General features: G+C 55.5%; 1 protein-coding gene across 1 annotated transcript in view; it reads right to left on the bottom strand.

Moving 5' to 3' along the window:
- The window catches only part of VAC14 (Vac14 homolog (S. cerevisiae)), a 98,692-nt gene that overhangs the window by 28,483 nt on the left and 54,262 nt on the right, over positions 1-15,947 (bottom strand). Inside the window, exon 14 of the mRNA XM_014536803.1 lies at positions 8,499-8,631. Within this exon, the coding sequence (XP_014392289.1) occupies positions 8,499-8,631 (133 nt within the window). The remainder of the gene's footprint in view (positions 1-8,498; positions 8,632-15,947) is intronic.

Genomic DNA, 15,947 nt, shown 5'->3' on the forward strand with positions numbered 1-15,947 from the left:
TTCCTGCGGTGAACGATGCTGGGTGAAAGGGAGATGCCATGAGAGAGCCCAGCTTCTTCCCGATGAGGGCTGAGGAAAGCAAAGTCCAGACTGGAAACTGGGTGGTTTTCCCAAATGGTTTCCACCACCACTGTCTGGAAGACAAGCAGGATCCTGGCTCTGGGTCTCTGGCTGGTGACGCCGCCCCCCTCGGTGTGAGGGAGTGGGCGCAGATGCTCTGGCACCGAAGGGGAATTAAATAGAGCTCTCCTGGAGCTGAAGCTGCAAAGCTCTAAAGCAGTGGTTCTCAACCTTCTGGCCCATTAAATACAGTTCCTCATGTTGTGACCCAACCATAAAATTATTTTCGTTGCTACTTCATAACTGTAATGTTGCTACTGTTATGAACCGTAATGTAAATATCTGATATGCAGGATGGTCTTCGGCGACCCCTGTGAAAGGGTCGTTCGACCGCCAAAGGGGTCGCGACCCACAGGTTGAGAACCGCCGCAGAAAGTCCCATCATCCCCTTCAGAGCCTGAGAGACATCCAGGGGTGCAGGGTGCCCCAGGCCAGGGTCCTCCCAGGCGCAACCATTTGCGCTGAGCCGAGAACTCTCCTGTGTGGAAGGGGCAGTAGGGCTGGGCGCCCTTCACAAACTGCACGTGACAGACCCGTGTGGGTTTTTCTGAAGGCAGAGTGCATGCGTGTGTATGCACATGTGTGCATGCGCGCGTGTGTACGTGTGTGTGTGTGATTTTTGGGGCCACCTGCTAAAAGAAACCACCTGTGGGAGAACACAGGGCCCTTAGGCCGCCCGAGGACACCTAAGCTGAGGGGGTCCAGGATGAGAGCACCTCCAGTGAGTGAACAGGACACACTCTGTAACTGCTGCTCCGGAGGAGTTTAAAGCACGTTGAAAACTAAGGACGCCCTGTGCCTGTCCTGGCTCAGATGCAGCCCCACCCCACAGGCAGGAGGTGGAAATGACTTCTAGGGTCTGGTTCCAATCTACCACCTGTCACGATGCGACAGTGCAATACTCATCAGCTACTGCTAAGTAACCAAGCTAACTTACCAAGGTCAAAGCTGTTCGATTCCTGGCATCCTTAGGTAAACTATAGACAAATCCAGAGGACTGCAGAGTCTACCCAGAAACTTGACCCCTCAAACTTCAGAAAGAAATTAATTACCAAGTCCTTAGGCCCTGGCAACAGTTCCTGACAATCACACCCCAGGCCCTGCCGCCTGCCTCGGCTGCCTGAGCCATGGGCTGGGGAGCTGATGCCTTTTGTTGTTGTTAATCCTCACCTGAGGATATTTTTCCATTGACTTTCAGAGAGAGTGGAAGGGACGGGGAGAGACAGAGAAGAGAGAAACATCGATGTGAGAGAGACACATCGATTGGTTGCCTCCCGCACGCACCCGACCAGGGCTGGGATGGAGCCTGCAACCGAGGTACGTGTCCTTGACTGGAATTGAACCCTCGGCCCTTCAGTCCGAGAACCAATGCTCAACCTCTGAGCCAAACCGGCTAGGGCGAGCTGATGTCTTTTAATCCAAGGTCCCAGCAGGTCCCGGCACCCATGTGATGAGGAGTCCAAAAGGCATGCCTGGGCGGTGGGCATGGAATGGTTCCTGAGTCCTCACCCACCAGGGGCTTCAGGATGTTGGGGCGAAGGACTGGCTCCGAGGGAGGAGGGCTGCTTGGGTCACATGCCTCCCCTAGCCAAGTTCACCCGTGACCTCTAACCTCCCACAAGCCCAGCTCGGAGCGAGTGGGCTCTTTGCCTCCTTCCACCTCCCCCATCACAGGGATCCAGGAGGACCCTTGAAACGTGGGGACACTTCCCTCTAAAGCTCCCAGACTCCCAGAGCACAGTGTGCAGGGCTCCCCCTGGCTAGCACTCCCCCCACCCTTTAACCCTAATTAATCCCAGCCTGGCCTAGCAAGGCTCAACACATGCTTCCGTTCCAAAGGAAATGTCGCTTCCACAGGGAGGGCCAGTTGCAGGACAGTGGCTCACAGGGACAGTGTGGGGGCTGCTTGGAGGAGGCAGAGCAAAGTCACGGGCTTGTCCCTAGCCCTCCCTGTCACCCCTGGGTCACAGGCATGAGGTGCTGGGAAGCTGGCACTTCGCCACGGATTAGGGACAGTGGAAATAGAGTGGGGAGGGCTCCCTGAATTTTGCCCTTCACAAGGACACCTTTCTATTTTTGAGGCAAGTCTCTTTCTCTGGCGTGTCAGATCGTGCCTGCCATTCATTCCCTCAGCGCTGTCCCAGGTCAGAGCCAAGAGCTGGTTGTACAAGGCAGCTTCTGCACCTGAGCCGGTTTGGCTCAGTGGATAGAGTGTCGGCCTGTGGACTGAAGGATCCTGGGTTCGACTCCAGTCAAGGGCACGTACCTTGGTTGCAGGCTCCTACCCGGCCTGGGCCCTGGTCAGGGCTCGTGTAGGAGGCAACCAATCCATGTGTTTCACATCATTATTTCTGTCTTTCCCTCTCTCGTCCACTCTCTCTAGAAATCAATGGAAAAATATCCTTGGGTGAGGATTACAAAAACCCCACACCTAACAAAGTAGCTTTTGCCTCACACTCCCTTTGATGTCCTGCATCTCAACAAAAGCACCCCAGCCCTGGCCCCGGGGAGGGGGGCGACTGTGGGAAGCTCCCGAAGTGTCACACAAGGAGCTGGGCCGACGGGCTTAACGCCAAGACCTGCGAGAAGCTCCTGAGAGGGACGCAGGCCACTCCTTGCGAGAACTCCCCCAGACTGTGCAATGTCCGCCTCCTCCCGCAGCTGGGGGCCAACAACACAACCACGACTGATCGCAGATCGCAGCCCGCCTCTTCCCGGGCAGGTGGGCCACGGCCTCGGCCAGCAGACAGACTTAGGTTGGCGCGTGTCTGTCACAGCAACTTATTTCAGTTCTGAGTTATAAGAGGAAGAGGTCCAAGTGGGACCTCTTAGAAGCCCTCTGCTGCAGGCCAGGGCCGGAGGCAAAGCCTGCTTTTCTGATGCCACTTCACTGTGACTCATCCTCTATTAGCTTCGGCACATGGGCTTTGGGGGCCTGGCCAATGCCCCTGGGGCAGCTAAGGTGGCACCTATAAAGGCCGACAGAGTCAAGGTGCAGACAGAGGCCACAGACAGCGAGGAGAGTCAGGCAGACCAGCGGGTGTGGGCTGCCCCAGCCACAGGGGCCATTTGGCCCCAACCAAGGGCCTGTCTCCCAGGCGGAACGCACAAGGATAGCAAAGTGGAATTTCCCAATCAGCATGAAAGGGCTTCTTCTCTCGAGGCCCTCCCCCAGCCCCTGCAACGAAAAACAAGGCCTGTTTCCAGTGGCTTCCTAGGCCTTGGCTCCCCTGCCCCACCACCCACCTCAGTGGCCAATCAATTCCCTACTCCAGGCCCGACACAGGGCTCTTATGTAAACCCGGGGGAGGGAGTGGGGGGCCTGGGTCTCACGGAAGGAGCCTCGTGACTGCCCCCACCTCCCGTGGGCCCTCAGCCCGTGCTCTCTGAACATCCGCCCCGCTTAGAGGCACCGCTTTCCTGGGGAGGGTGCTTGGGACCTCACCCACCATCAACTGGGCTGGCTGGGGTTGGCGCCTTCGCGTTCACAGCAGAGTCGCTGGTTAAAAAGAAAGCATTCTCCGGCCAGTCCCCTTGCCAGGCGGCAGGGAGGAAGAGGAGGGGAAGAGGCTCAGCTGATTAAGGCAGAGGACGGCTGGCCAGAGGGCCGTCTTGGCCGGCAGAGTGGGGCGTCCTCACCCCGCTCCCTTCCCAGCACACAGCAGGCCTTGTAAGGACCCCAGCTGTAGGATTACGCTGGAGTTCATATCACAGTTTATCAAAGAGGCTGCGTTTTCTCCCTCCTCGCCTTTTCTCCTCAGCATAAGTGACCGGTTCATGGGAAAACAAGGCCCGCGCTTGTCCTGCCTGCACTGGCACGGAGGGTGGGAAGAGGCTGGAAGAGGGAAGTAAATGTACACCAACACCCACCCGGGGCAGAGTTGTTTTAAGGGGCTGGGCCGCGGTGGGTGCCCTGGGTGCTGGGGCAGCAGGCCCGGTGCGCCAGAGCCAGCTGTTGGCACAGAAGGTTCAATTATTTCACCCTCTCAAGTCTGGTTTCCCCTCCACACAGCCCACCGTGGGAGGCGAGGCCACATCGCCAGGCGGAACAACAGCTCCCCTTTACCGAGCTGTGCGGAGAGCTGTAACACGCACAGTCTTAGTAACCCTCTCCGCAAACGACAGGCAGCACCACCGTCTTCGTCTTACAGGCAAAGCAAGCCAGCCCTGGACACAGGTCGCGCAGTTAAAAACTGGAGGACCCGGGTTTCGAACCCGTCAGTTTCACTCCAGAAGCTCCCTCCTAATCCTGCCCCGAGTGCCTGTGGGAGGCCCAGTGGCTGCACGCCTGTGGAGGGTGAGGGTGTGGGTGTGGGTGTGGGTGTGGGCAGGGCTGGGGTGCCCGGCACCAGCCCCCTCTCAGCACCCCCTAACCCTGTCCTGTCTTCCCTCCATGTGTGGACTTGCGAGCAGTTCCCACAAAGTCTGGCTGAGATGAGGTTTTGGAGCCACTGGCTTCCCCAAACTCAACAGGCGTATACACTATTATGTCCACCAGAAACAAGGCCATTTGGATCCAGAGAGGATGTCCAACCCACCCAGGCTGGAGTTCGGGGCCCCATTCCCAACCCCCTCGGAGGTGCAGCCTGGGAAAGCTGAGGGGAGAGGAAACGCTCTGGGTCCCGAGGGAAGTCAGGCATCTTCCTCAACGCCAGGACCCCCCACCAGATGTCTGTCTCCAGATGCTTTGTGCTAGACATGCAGCCGCTCCGGGACCTGGAGCTCACACTGCCACAGACGTGGTTTGCCAGAAGAATCTTCCCTTTTTTTTTCAATGATTGGTCTTGGGGGTTGAGAGGAGCAACTTATAGTTTCAGTAACACCTGGAGGGTTTGATCATTTACTGTTTCTCAGCAGCCGGCATGCACCATTATTACGCTCCTCCTTGGAGCCCTCAGCAGAGCGTAAGGAAATGAGACGAGAAGCCTGCAGGCAGGCTGACGCTCCCGAGGGCTCATCCCAGCAATCTCTGCCGAAGAGGAAAGCACCCCTTCAAGGCCGCCTCCACATCTGATGCTGTGCGGTGTGCACCCTGACAGCCGGACTGGGGTCCGGGACTGTGGCCTGGGCTGGCCGGCTGCGACCTGGCACGCTGGCTTAACAGGCAGCAGGTTCACAGAACTGCTGTGGCCCAGAAGGGCCAGGTGGCTGTTGGTCTTAACACGGACTGACAGGTGCTGGTGCTGCTTAGAGGAATAGCAGGCTGACAACTGAAGCAAAGGACTAAGAGGGGCAACATGTGTGAGGGGCCAGCCCTGGTTCTCAGTGCGAGTGCCAAGGGCTAGGAGGCCTCTGGGGCTGTGTGGGATGGGAGGGAGGCCAGGCTCTCACCCAGGAGGCCCCAGCACGGTCCCTGAGGGGTGTGAGCCGCAGAACGGTCACCATGCTGGCTATACTGAGTGCCCTGGACCAGGAGGGAGGAGCCCCTCAGGGCACGGGACTCGGCCCTCTCACAGAAGGGGCAAAGTGGCAGCTGTGGCGTTAGCAGAGCACAGGGGTCTGCAGCCCAGCTCTGACCAAGCCGGAAGGGTACATGGCTTCCTCTCATTTCCCTTCTGCAAAATGAGCATTCCCACCAACCCCGGATGCCTGGGAGACACTGCAAAGCGAGCGAAGCCTCACTGTCCTAGAGGTGTAAATGGGAAGGTGGGCGGTGGCAGGGCCCCAGCCGCACTGCAGCTTGGTGCAGTCTGGGGGTGCTGCTCACTCCCCTGAGCTCCCGCTCCTCACTCCTGATGGGGCCTGCGAGGCTGAGAGGATGGAAGAACCCATTACAGCCCGTTCTCCAGGGAGGAGAGTAGCTATGCAGGCCTTTCCAAAGGCCTCTCTCCACTGGTTCCCGAAAGTCTTCCAGGCAAGGAGGGCTGGTCAGAGGGCTGGCACCTCTGCAGTTTGGAAAACCACATACAGCGAACTGTCACTCATGTGGGGACAGGCCGTCATCTTCCTGGTGGGGGGTCTCCTGTACCACATCTAACCTCACTTCAATCCCTGACTGACTGCCCAGCCTGAGGTGCTGAAAAGCCGGGGAAATCTTCCTCCCTTGGCCAATGAGGACAAGAATCCATTTCTGTCCCTCTGAACCTTGGTTCTCATTCAGGGCAATTTTGCTTCCAGGAGACACTGGAAATGTTTGAAGCCATTTTTGATTGTCCCAACGGGGTGGGCGCGATGCTGCTGGCAGCGGGTGGGTGGAGACCAGGGATGCTGCTCCACATCCTACACTGCAGGGACAGTCCCCGCCACAAAGAAGGACCGACCCCAAATGCCAATAGTGCGGTGACCCCCTCCTACCCCCACAGCCACCTGCTGGGAGGGCAGGGGCTCTGCGGTCCTGCTATTTGTCCTTCTGGCGAGGCAGGCCTGTCCCCCCTTCGCCTGAATCCTTTGCCTGTTCTCCAGGTCGCTCACCGCCAAGCTCAGCCCTCGAGCGAGGGCTGGTGCTCCCTCCCCCTGCCTCCCAGGAGACTCTCTTGGGGCCTCATCTCCCAGAAACTGCCTCCTGCAATCCCCCTTTCCTCTGCTTCTTCCTACCTCTCGGGCCCTCTTCTCAGCCTCCTTCCTGGCTTCTCCTTTCCCAAGCTGAACAGTGGAGCTCCTCAGGCTCAGCTCAGCCCCTGCCCTTCCCTCTGCCTGTTACAGCGACTGTTCTCACTTCCTAAGAATGAAAACCCCACAAGCACATGAGGACAGAATGGTACCTCACACAGAATCAGTCTCAGTCAGATGTGTTGAATAAATGAATGAGTGAACGAATGGATGCCTATGCCATCAATTCCCAGATTTGTATCTCAGGCCTAGGCCCCGTTTTGAGAGACAGGTACAGAAACTGCTTCTTCAACCTCTCCTTTGATGTTCCCAAAGCAATTTACATGCAAATACAGGCCCCTCCTCCCTCCCTGCTCCTCCCCCAGGGCTCCCATCCCAGAAATTGCCACCCCATCCACTGTCGGCACACCAGGGTCCTGGGTGTCACTCCCCCTCCCTCTCCCCTCATTCCTCTTGCAGTCAATCACCAAATCTTATACTTTCAAATCCCCTTGCTTCTTCCCCTCCACCAACAGCTGCCACCATCTCTCACCTGGACAGCAGCCTCCCACACACCCCTTGCCCCTCCCCCCATCGTCCCCCAGCAGCACAGTCATCGTTTAAAACAGAGAAATCTGGTCACACCATTTCCCTGCTCAAGCCCTTCCAGTGGCTCCCTGTGACCTCTGGGTAAGGCCCCCAATCCTTAGTGTGGCCCACAAGACTGAGCTCCTCTGGCCCTTAACTCTGGTTTACGGCAAAATGAACGCACCAAGCTTCTCTCTGCCTTGAAGGCAGTGTGGCCCACAAGGCTGGCCTCCTCTGGCCCTTAACTCTGGTTTATGCCAAAATGAACGCACCAAGCTTCTCTCTGCCTTGAAGGCTCTGTACAGGCAAGCTCCTTCAACTCCCGGTCCCCCGATGGCCTCAGAAGCCTCCCTGGCCCCGGGGGCCACATTAGTCTATCTGTCCCCCAAGCACCCTGGACGGCTTTAACACCCTCATCACCCCACAGGTTCTGATCTCACTGATGGGGGAGGGCCAGCCATCGGCTTCTGTTTTAAGCCTCCTGGGTGACCTAACAGCCAGAGCTGAGAGCTGCTGCCGCTCAGACTATTCCGGAGAAGTCTTCCCCCTGGAAGATCTAGATTTTGTTGGTCTGAAAGTCACTCTTCTGGTAACCTTGCTCCTTGGAGCTGAGTAGGTGGCAAAAGGCCAGACCTGGCCACGCTACTGGTGATGACAGCTTGAGAGGCGTTGAGCGACTGGGGCTGGGGCCCAGGCACCGTCCAGGTCTAGGCTCGCATGACTCATGTATCTGGCTCCACCGCTGCCAGCAAACCTGGGCACCCCGTGTAGGCAGTGGGTCACCTGGCACAGCCCGGCTCATGTCCCATCTGGCTTACCTGCTCCCCCACTCCTCAAAGACCCCGTCTAGGGCATTTAATGAGACGATACTCAACCTCAAAGGAAAACACTGTCTCACAAGCGAAAAACGAATTCATTTGTTTGAAAATGGTGACAGGGAGCTGCCTCAAGTCAGTAGCACCATTGTGAAGGGGGGGACCTTCTTTGTTTCTTTGAAGAACATCCCCACTCCTCAAAGACCCCCTGTAGGGCATTCAACCTCAAAGGAAAACACTGTCTCACAAGCGGAAAAACGAATTCATTTGTTTGGAAATGGTGACAGGGAGCTGCCTCAAGTCAGTAACACCAGTGTGAAGGGGGGGACCTTCTTTGTTTCTTTGAAGAACAAACACAAAGGTCAGGAAAAGGAGACAAGTGACACGAGAGAGGAAGTGGTGGATGGGACACCTCACAGGGTGAGGAGGAGAGTGTGTGGCGCTAACCTGATGATGAAGGCGCCTCGGACCTCCAGGAGCTTCCGTTCACTGCTGAACCGCTTGAGGAGGTTGATCATGAACTTGTAGAAGTAGGAGTTCATGGTGGGAGTGGAAGGAGAACATTCTAAGCCTTTGGTACCTGTAGAGAAAGGGATGGAGCTGGGATTTATTCTGTGTCCACAGGGTGATGGGCAGCCCACCCCCCAGAATATAAACAGTTGTAAATGCCAAAAAGGTGGTGGTGGTGGTCTGTGTGCAACAACACGAGGGAAAATCTTCAATCAAGGGCCACATTTGACAGCAATAAAACAAGGGCTACACAGGTAAGTCCAAGCAACTCTGCTTACTACACACATACTCACTGACTTGTCCACCCGCCCAGTCAACCCTGGCCACTTAGTGAACACCGCCTCTCTGTAAGATCCTCTGCTAGGTGCTATGTAATTTTTAAAAAATAAACTTCTACTCATTATCTCAATAAATAAAATATGCCGTGGCCTTTATTTTGGCCAGTTGACAAATGACAAGTCAAAGAGAAAAAAGGGGGAAAGACAAGCCCACAATCTCAATGGTCAACAAAACTGACACACCTGGAGAGGCAAAAGCCACACTCCTTTCCCAGCGTGACTGAACAAAGAGTAATTGTGCCCACGCCACTAGATTAAAGACGGCACACGCTATGAAAAGTGACCGATGTTTCACTCTGCACCCAATGATTTTTTAATATATTTTTATTGGTTTTAGAGAGAGAGGAAGGGAGAGAGAAACATCGACTGGTTGCCTCCTGCAGGTCCCCTATTGGGGATCGAGCCTACAACCCAGGCATGTGCTCCAACCAGGGATCAAACCGGCGACCTTTTGGTACACTCAACTAACTGAGCCACATGGGCCAGGGATGCACCCAATGTTTTGAAATCAGACATTCTTTCTCATCTTCAGGCAAAGATGCTCTTTTAGAGTCGTGCTCTGAAGACTTTCAAAGCCCGCAGTTGGCTTTAGAACCAACCAGAAGCACACTGGCAGCCTCCCTCTGATGTGTCCTCGCTGAGAACACACTGAGGGCCACCCCTCCCCACGTCACCCTCTGCAAGGCACCCAGCAGCCAGCACCAAGGAGGGGACAAGGGCAGGGCTGACGGAATGCATGGATGATCCCCACAGTGTATTCACACACCCCCTCTTTCCTTTCTAACACACACTGACCCCAACAGCACTGCTGGAAAGAGGTGCTAGCGATGGTAGGAATCCCCACTCCATCTGCCCAAGACATTAACGGGGCATTACAAAGAGAACAGTTCAAGTGAGATATAAGTCACATCCCATAAAGTCCTAAAGTGTACAATTCAGTGGTGTGCAGTATATTCACAAAGATGTGCATCTATCAGCACTAATTCCAGAACATTTTCATCATCCCCCAAACTCTTACCCATTAGCTGTCATTCTACATTTCCCCCTTGTTTTTATGGCCGAATAATATTCCACTGTATGGATAAACCATATTTTATCCAGTCATCAGTTGGTGGACCATTTGGTTGTTTCTACTTTTGGGCTATTAAGAATGATACTGCTTTCAATATGCATATATAAGGTTTTGTGTGAATATGTTTTCATTTTTCTTGGTTATATACCCGACAGGAATTTCTGGATCATATAGTCACCCTCTATGTGTAAACTTTTGAGGAACTGCTAGACTTCTCCACAGTGGCTGCACCATTTTACATTCCCATCAGCCATGTATGAGAGTTCCAATTTCTCCACATTTCTTGCCAACACTTGTTATTATCTATTTTTGATTATAGCCCTCCTAGTGGATGGGAAGTGGTATTTCATTCTGGGTTTGATTTGCATTTCTTTAATGATTAATGATATTGAACATCTTTTCTTGTGCTTATTGGCTATTTGTATATCTTTTTTGGAGAAATGTCTATTCAAATCCTTGTCTTTTTTTTTTTTTTGATCCTCACCAGAGATTTTTTTCCTTTTTTTTTTTTTTTTTTTTTTTTTTTAGAGAGAGTGGAGGGGGGAGGGGGAAAAGGAGAGACAGAGAGAGAAAAAGAAAGGTGAGAGAGACACATTGATTGGTTACCTCCCACACATGCCCTAACCGGGGGCCAGAGATTGAGCCTGCAGCTGATGTATGTGCCCTTGACCAGGAATCAAACCCAAGACCCTCCAATCTGAGGGCTGATGCTCTAACCACTGAGCAACTGGCCTATTTTTAAATTGGGTTACTTATCTTTTCATTGTTGTTGTAAGAATTATCTGTATATCAGATACAAGTCTCTTATCAGATATATGATTTGCAAATGCTTTCTCCAATTCTGTAGGTTGTCTTCACTTTCTTGATGATGTCCTTTCAAGCACAATTTTTGAAACTTTGATGAATTCCAATTTATCTGTTTCTTTTTTTGTTTGTTTGTGCTTTTGGTGTTGTATCTAAGAAACTGCTATTTAATCCAAGGTCAGAGAGATTTATGATACGGTTTCTTGTAAAAATTTTTTCTTAAGCTTTTACATTTAGGTCTCTGGCCCATTTAACTTTTTTTATATTGTATAAAAAGTTAATATCTTTTTGCATGTGGATGGATATCCAGTTGTCCCATATTTAAAAAGCTTTTGTAGATGCTTTATTTTTTGTATTTTAATTTTTTCAGCTTTATCGAGATGAAACTGACATATAACACTGTGTAAGTTTACCGTGTAGCTGTTAATTTGATACACTTATATATTGCAAAATGCTTACAACCATAGCATTAGCTAACACTCCCACCACTTCACATAATTACCATTCTTTTTTGTGGTGAGAACATTTAAGATCTACTCTTAGCAACTTTCAAGTGTATAACACGGTATTATTAACTATAATCACCACACTGTAGGTTAGGTGCTCAGAACTTATTCAGCTTCAACTGGAGTCTGGCACTCAGGGAGGACGCGGGAGGAGGCAGAGGGCTGACGGAGGACCTGGGCCATCACTTTGGCCTCTCTCTGGCCTCCAGACCAGGGAGAGGATGGCCACACACCGGTGTGAAACAGGCACGATGTGGGGACTGGGAATGGAGCTTGGCTGTGCGAGGGGATACAGCTCCCAGGAGGATCAGCCCGAAGCACAAACAGGAACCACCCAGAGCACTGGGCGCGAGCCACAGAGGGGCTCCCGGGGTGACTTCATTAGGTGCCGTGGCCAGGCAGCAGCAGTGCAACCTTCTCCCAGGAGCCATCTTTTTGCTGAACTCAGGCTTCCCTTACATCTCCGCCCGGTGCTTCTGGGCACGTGGTGGGAACTGGAAACGGCAGCTGTGCATTACTTTGGAAGGATTTCTTATCAGGAGTCACACCTTCAGACTACTGTCCTCTCTCCTCAGAACCACCTAGACCCTCGGTCGGCAAACCGCGGCTCGCGAGCCACACGCGGCTCTTTGGCCCCTTGAGTGTGGCTCTTCCACAAAATACCACGTGCGGACGCTCACGTACAGTGCGATCGAAACTTCGTGGCCCACGCGCAGAAGTCGGTATTTTGTGGAAGAGCCACACTCAAGGGGCCAGAGAGCCGCATGTGGCTCGTGAGCCACAGTTTTCCGACCACTGACCTAGACAGCTCTGATGCCCCGCGTAGGGCCGAGTGAGAAGCCCAGTTAAGCGTGGGCCTCGCTGAGCTTGTTTGCAGTGTGTTGTTCTGGGTTCCTGCCCGGAATGGCCTGGCCCGGGAGATCCTGGGTGACTCTGGGATGGCAAACAGTCTCTGCTCCCTGGCCCAGCGGGGCTGTTTGCAGAATCAAGTGTCACATTCTTACAGATCGTGTTACCCCAGGCCCAGCTGGAGTTGATCTCTGAGGAGGTGGCTGTAGGTACAGCTGTTGAGGCAGCCCCGCTGCCTCTGGGCCCCTCCTCCTGTCCCCACACTGAGGCTATGAATTGGGCTGCCCGGTGGTGGCCTGGCTTGGAGGCTAGGCCGCCTCACGCTCACTGGAGGTGGGTGTGACAAGCTCACTGGGTGCTTGTTTGTGATGTCCCTGTCCCCTTCTTGCTCCTGTATGTGCACTCCCATCCCACCCCATTTCTAGGCCTAGTGCCATTGAGGCTCCCAAGCATTCCAGAGGACAAAGGGACCGACACAGACAAAAGCCATGAAGAAATCCTCCCCAACTGGGCCACATCTCCATTCCCCGGGGGCAGGGTGTCTTGGGCAGGCACTGGGGAGAGGGGCCCGCTGTTCTGGCCTCCAAGGGGCAGTGGGAAGCACTGGGCATGGTACTTAGGAGCTCAGCTTGGGAGTCCATCAGACCTGAGTTCAGGTCAGATGTTCACTCTTCCACTAACTGGCTGTGCAACCATGGCCAAGTCGAAGCCTCAGTTTCCTCATCTGTAGAGTCGGGGCAACAAGAACCCCTATTAAATGAGACAAAACATGTAATGTCCTGGGCCTGGAGCCTGCCACATGGTCCAATAAGTAGGGGCAGCTATTCGCAAACATGCCATAACCCAGATACTGAACATTCCCGCTGAGTCTCAGGGTGAATGACTGAGGGCTGGAGGCGAGTCCGGAGTGTCTCTGAGCGGGGAGACTTCAGAACTGGGAGGTAGGGAGGCTGCAAGGAGGAGAGGGGCTCACCTGTAACCCTAATCAACCCCACATTCAGGGAGGAAGACCTGCTACCTCACACTGACAGGCTGACCACAGATGGCAGGAGAGAAAGCACGGGGCTGCTCTGGCCACATTCCCAGGCCTCCTAGCCACAGCTCCCCAAGGGCCAAGTCCCTAAGTCCAGGCTGCAAGATGGCCCTGGGGCTGCGGCCCTTGGTGGGAGGTGGGGGCAGAGCCCTATCACCAAGAAGCCGGCAGGGACTCGCCTTCTCACAGTGCAGTGGTTGCCAGGAGAGCCTGTGGGGCTCAGCCTCCCACCACTCAGACTACAAAGCGCAGGGCCGCCACCTTCCCTGAGCCCTGGCTGGCGGGAGGCCAGAGTGTGGGGGAGCTTTGGGGGAGCCGTCTGGGCCTGGCCTGCTTGGGCCTCCAGCTCCGGGTGGGGCCTGTTGCCCTTCAGGCTCCCACATGCCAGAGGGACTCTGGTCAGGGCCACTGCCCTCGAGGGCAGAAGCCTCTGCAGGAGAGAGCAGGAGCCCCTAAAGCTCAGGAGATCCCATCCCAACTGCAGACATGTCTGGGCAGGCAGGCCTGGGGGCGGGGGTGGGGAACACCTTCTGGGTGGGCTGGTCAAGGCTGGGCCCCTCGCAGTGCTTACCACGGGGTCGGGGTGTGGGCCTCATCTCCCAGCCTCGGCCTCCCACCGGCCCAGTGGCCACTTTTCCCACCTCCCTGGCCCTCAGGCCCTGTTGGCTGGAGGTGGAACTAAGAGCATCGCAGGCAGGGCTGCAGGCACAGGAGGAGGAGATGGGGTGGAAGAAAACAGACCCACTCCAGGCTCCCACCGGGCATGGCAGGCCTCTCTCCTCTGAACTCAGGCCCGCCTGCTATAGTCCCTGTGGGAGCTCACAGCGCCTCCCTCCACGGCCACTTGCTCACTTCTGGCTCTTGCCCTCCACACACTCTCCCCTGCGCTGAGGCTCTGCTGAGGACGAAGAGGCTTTTACTCAGGTGACGAGGACGGCGCTGTCTTCCGGGCCCAGAGGTGACGAGCAGCTGTCTGGCTGGGGCGCAGGAAGAGGGGAAAGAGAACAACCTGCCCACGGGTCTTAGGAGCGAGGTGCCCTTCGGGGGGCTGAGGGGTTTCATTCCCTAATCCTGCGGAGGACCAGGCCTGCAGCCAAATGCCGCTCGCCTGGCCTTTCTGGTTTGGAGCGGCAGGCTCTGGCAGGAAGCGCACGTGACCGCCGCTGGCCCAGGGGCAGACAGATGCTGTCGGGAGCGCTCGGTACACAAAACCAGGCCGGTGGGGTGGGCGGCCAGGGAGCCAGCCCCGCAGATGTTGCTAAGTGAAACCTGATGTGGCGACATGAGAATCTGCACAACGGCTCACAAACAACCTTCCCTGGGATGTTTTGGATTGAGTTTTGTGGCTATGACGTGAAGGAGCCTCACATGTCAGGATAAAAATAGCTCTGGCCTCAATACACAACGCGAGTTACAGTTCAACAAAACCAGATGGGAAAACATTAGCCGCCCAGCCCAGGCCCAGCAGGGTCCTGCCTCACTCCCACCCTCCTGTCTCTCTCCCCCTGGCCCCTCCAGTGGGAATGGATCCCCTGCCCTGAGAATGCGGGGAAGGGCCAGGGGACCCAGAGGAGACCCAGGTCCTGTCGCTAACTGGCAGGGCAGTCGCAGGAAGTGACACCTTCTCCAGGGTGGCGGTTCCTGTCTGTGAGCCTCACAGGGAGAAGGAGCTTAGCGGTTCCTGGCACAGGAAGTGCTCGGAGGAGGGGGCTGTGGGATTGGGAGGCTGGTTTGGAATCAAGGGGGTCAAGTGGGGAGGGGCTGGCTTCCCTGGGAGAGAGGGAGGCCAAGGGCTCTGGTGAAACAGGGTCTCGGGAGTTGTGGAGCCTGTGGAATCCGGGGGCGAGCCCGGCTAAGGTCAGGGAGCCTTCTGCCCCAGGCAACCACCCAAATCCAGGAGGTTTCCAGCTGCCTGGTTCAGAGCGAGAGATAAGCTAATGGGCCCCAGCGGGGTCCGAGAGGAACCAGAAGCCGATATGGCAGTGGAGAGGGCTGCACCAGGGGAGAGCTGCAGGGCTGTCGGAGAGAGGGAAGGGGGAAGGGCAGCAATGGGCCTGGGCAGGAGGGGGACGGGTTCTCCATCTGGTGGCTAGTAAAGGCCTGGGCAGTGGTGCTAGGTGAGCCTCAGACCCAACTCTGGTGCCCCCATTATAACGGCTCTGAAAGACGGCACTGACTGATGTGGGGTTCAGAGGTGATTACTACAGACCCCTGCGGGCTGAGCTGGCGCATCTCTAACTGTGGGGGGCACACAAGGCACCTGTGATCCTGATAAAATGCGATTCTGAGTCTAGGGTGGGCCCAAGTGTCCCCTTTGCTGATGACCTTCCAGGCGACGCCGAGGCTGCACAGCCTGCACCTTGAGAAACCAGGGTCTAAGAGGTCACGGCCAGGAGGGAAACAGATGTGGCCCCCAGCACCCATGCACAGAGCGACGGGTGGGAGGGTAGAGGTGGGAGGGGTCTGGCCCCGGTTCTCCTGAAAGCCCCACAGAGGAGAGCACTTGAGCTCCCATAACAAGGACCGAAGCAGAGGCGGCACTCACACGTATCTTAGCGCCTTCCACGCAAGAGCGCACAGAGCCCCCAACCACCCATTGCCCAAGTAACGGAGGAGGGAGAGGTGGCACTGAGGCAGGTCACTGCCCCAGGTCGCAGGGGGTGGGGTACAGATAGACTGTGAACCTAGATCTTCCCACCCCAGTGCCTGAACACAGCGTGTGGGAAGAAGGGCTTGTAAGGCCCTTGGGGGCTGGGACCCCATCTGGTGTGCCTGCAGGAGATG

The sequence above is a fragment of the Myotis brandtii genome, unplaced genomic scaffold (genome assembly GCF_000412655.1).
Source record: "Myotis brandtii unplaced genomic scaffold, ASM41265v1 scaffold165, whole genome shotgun sequence".
In the NCBI taxonomy this organism is placed as follows: Eukaryota; Metazoa; Chordata; class Mammalia; order Chiroptera; family Vespertilionidae; genus Myotis; species Myotis brandtii.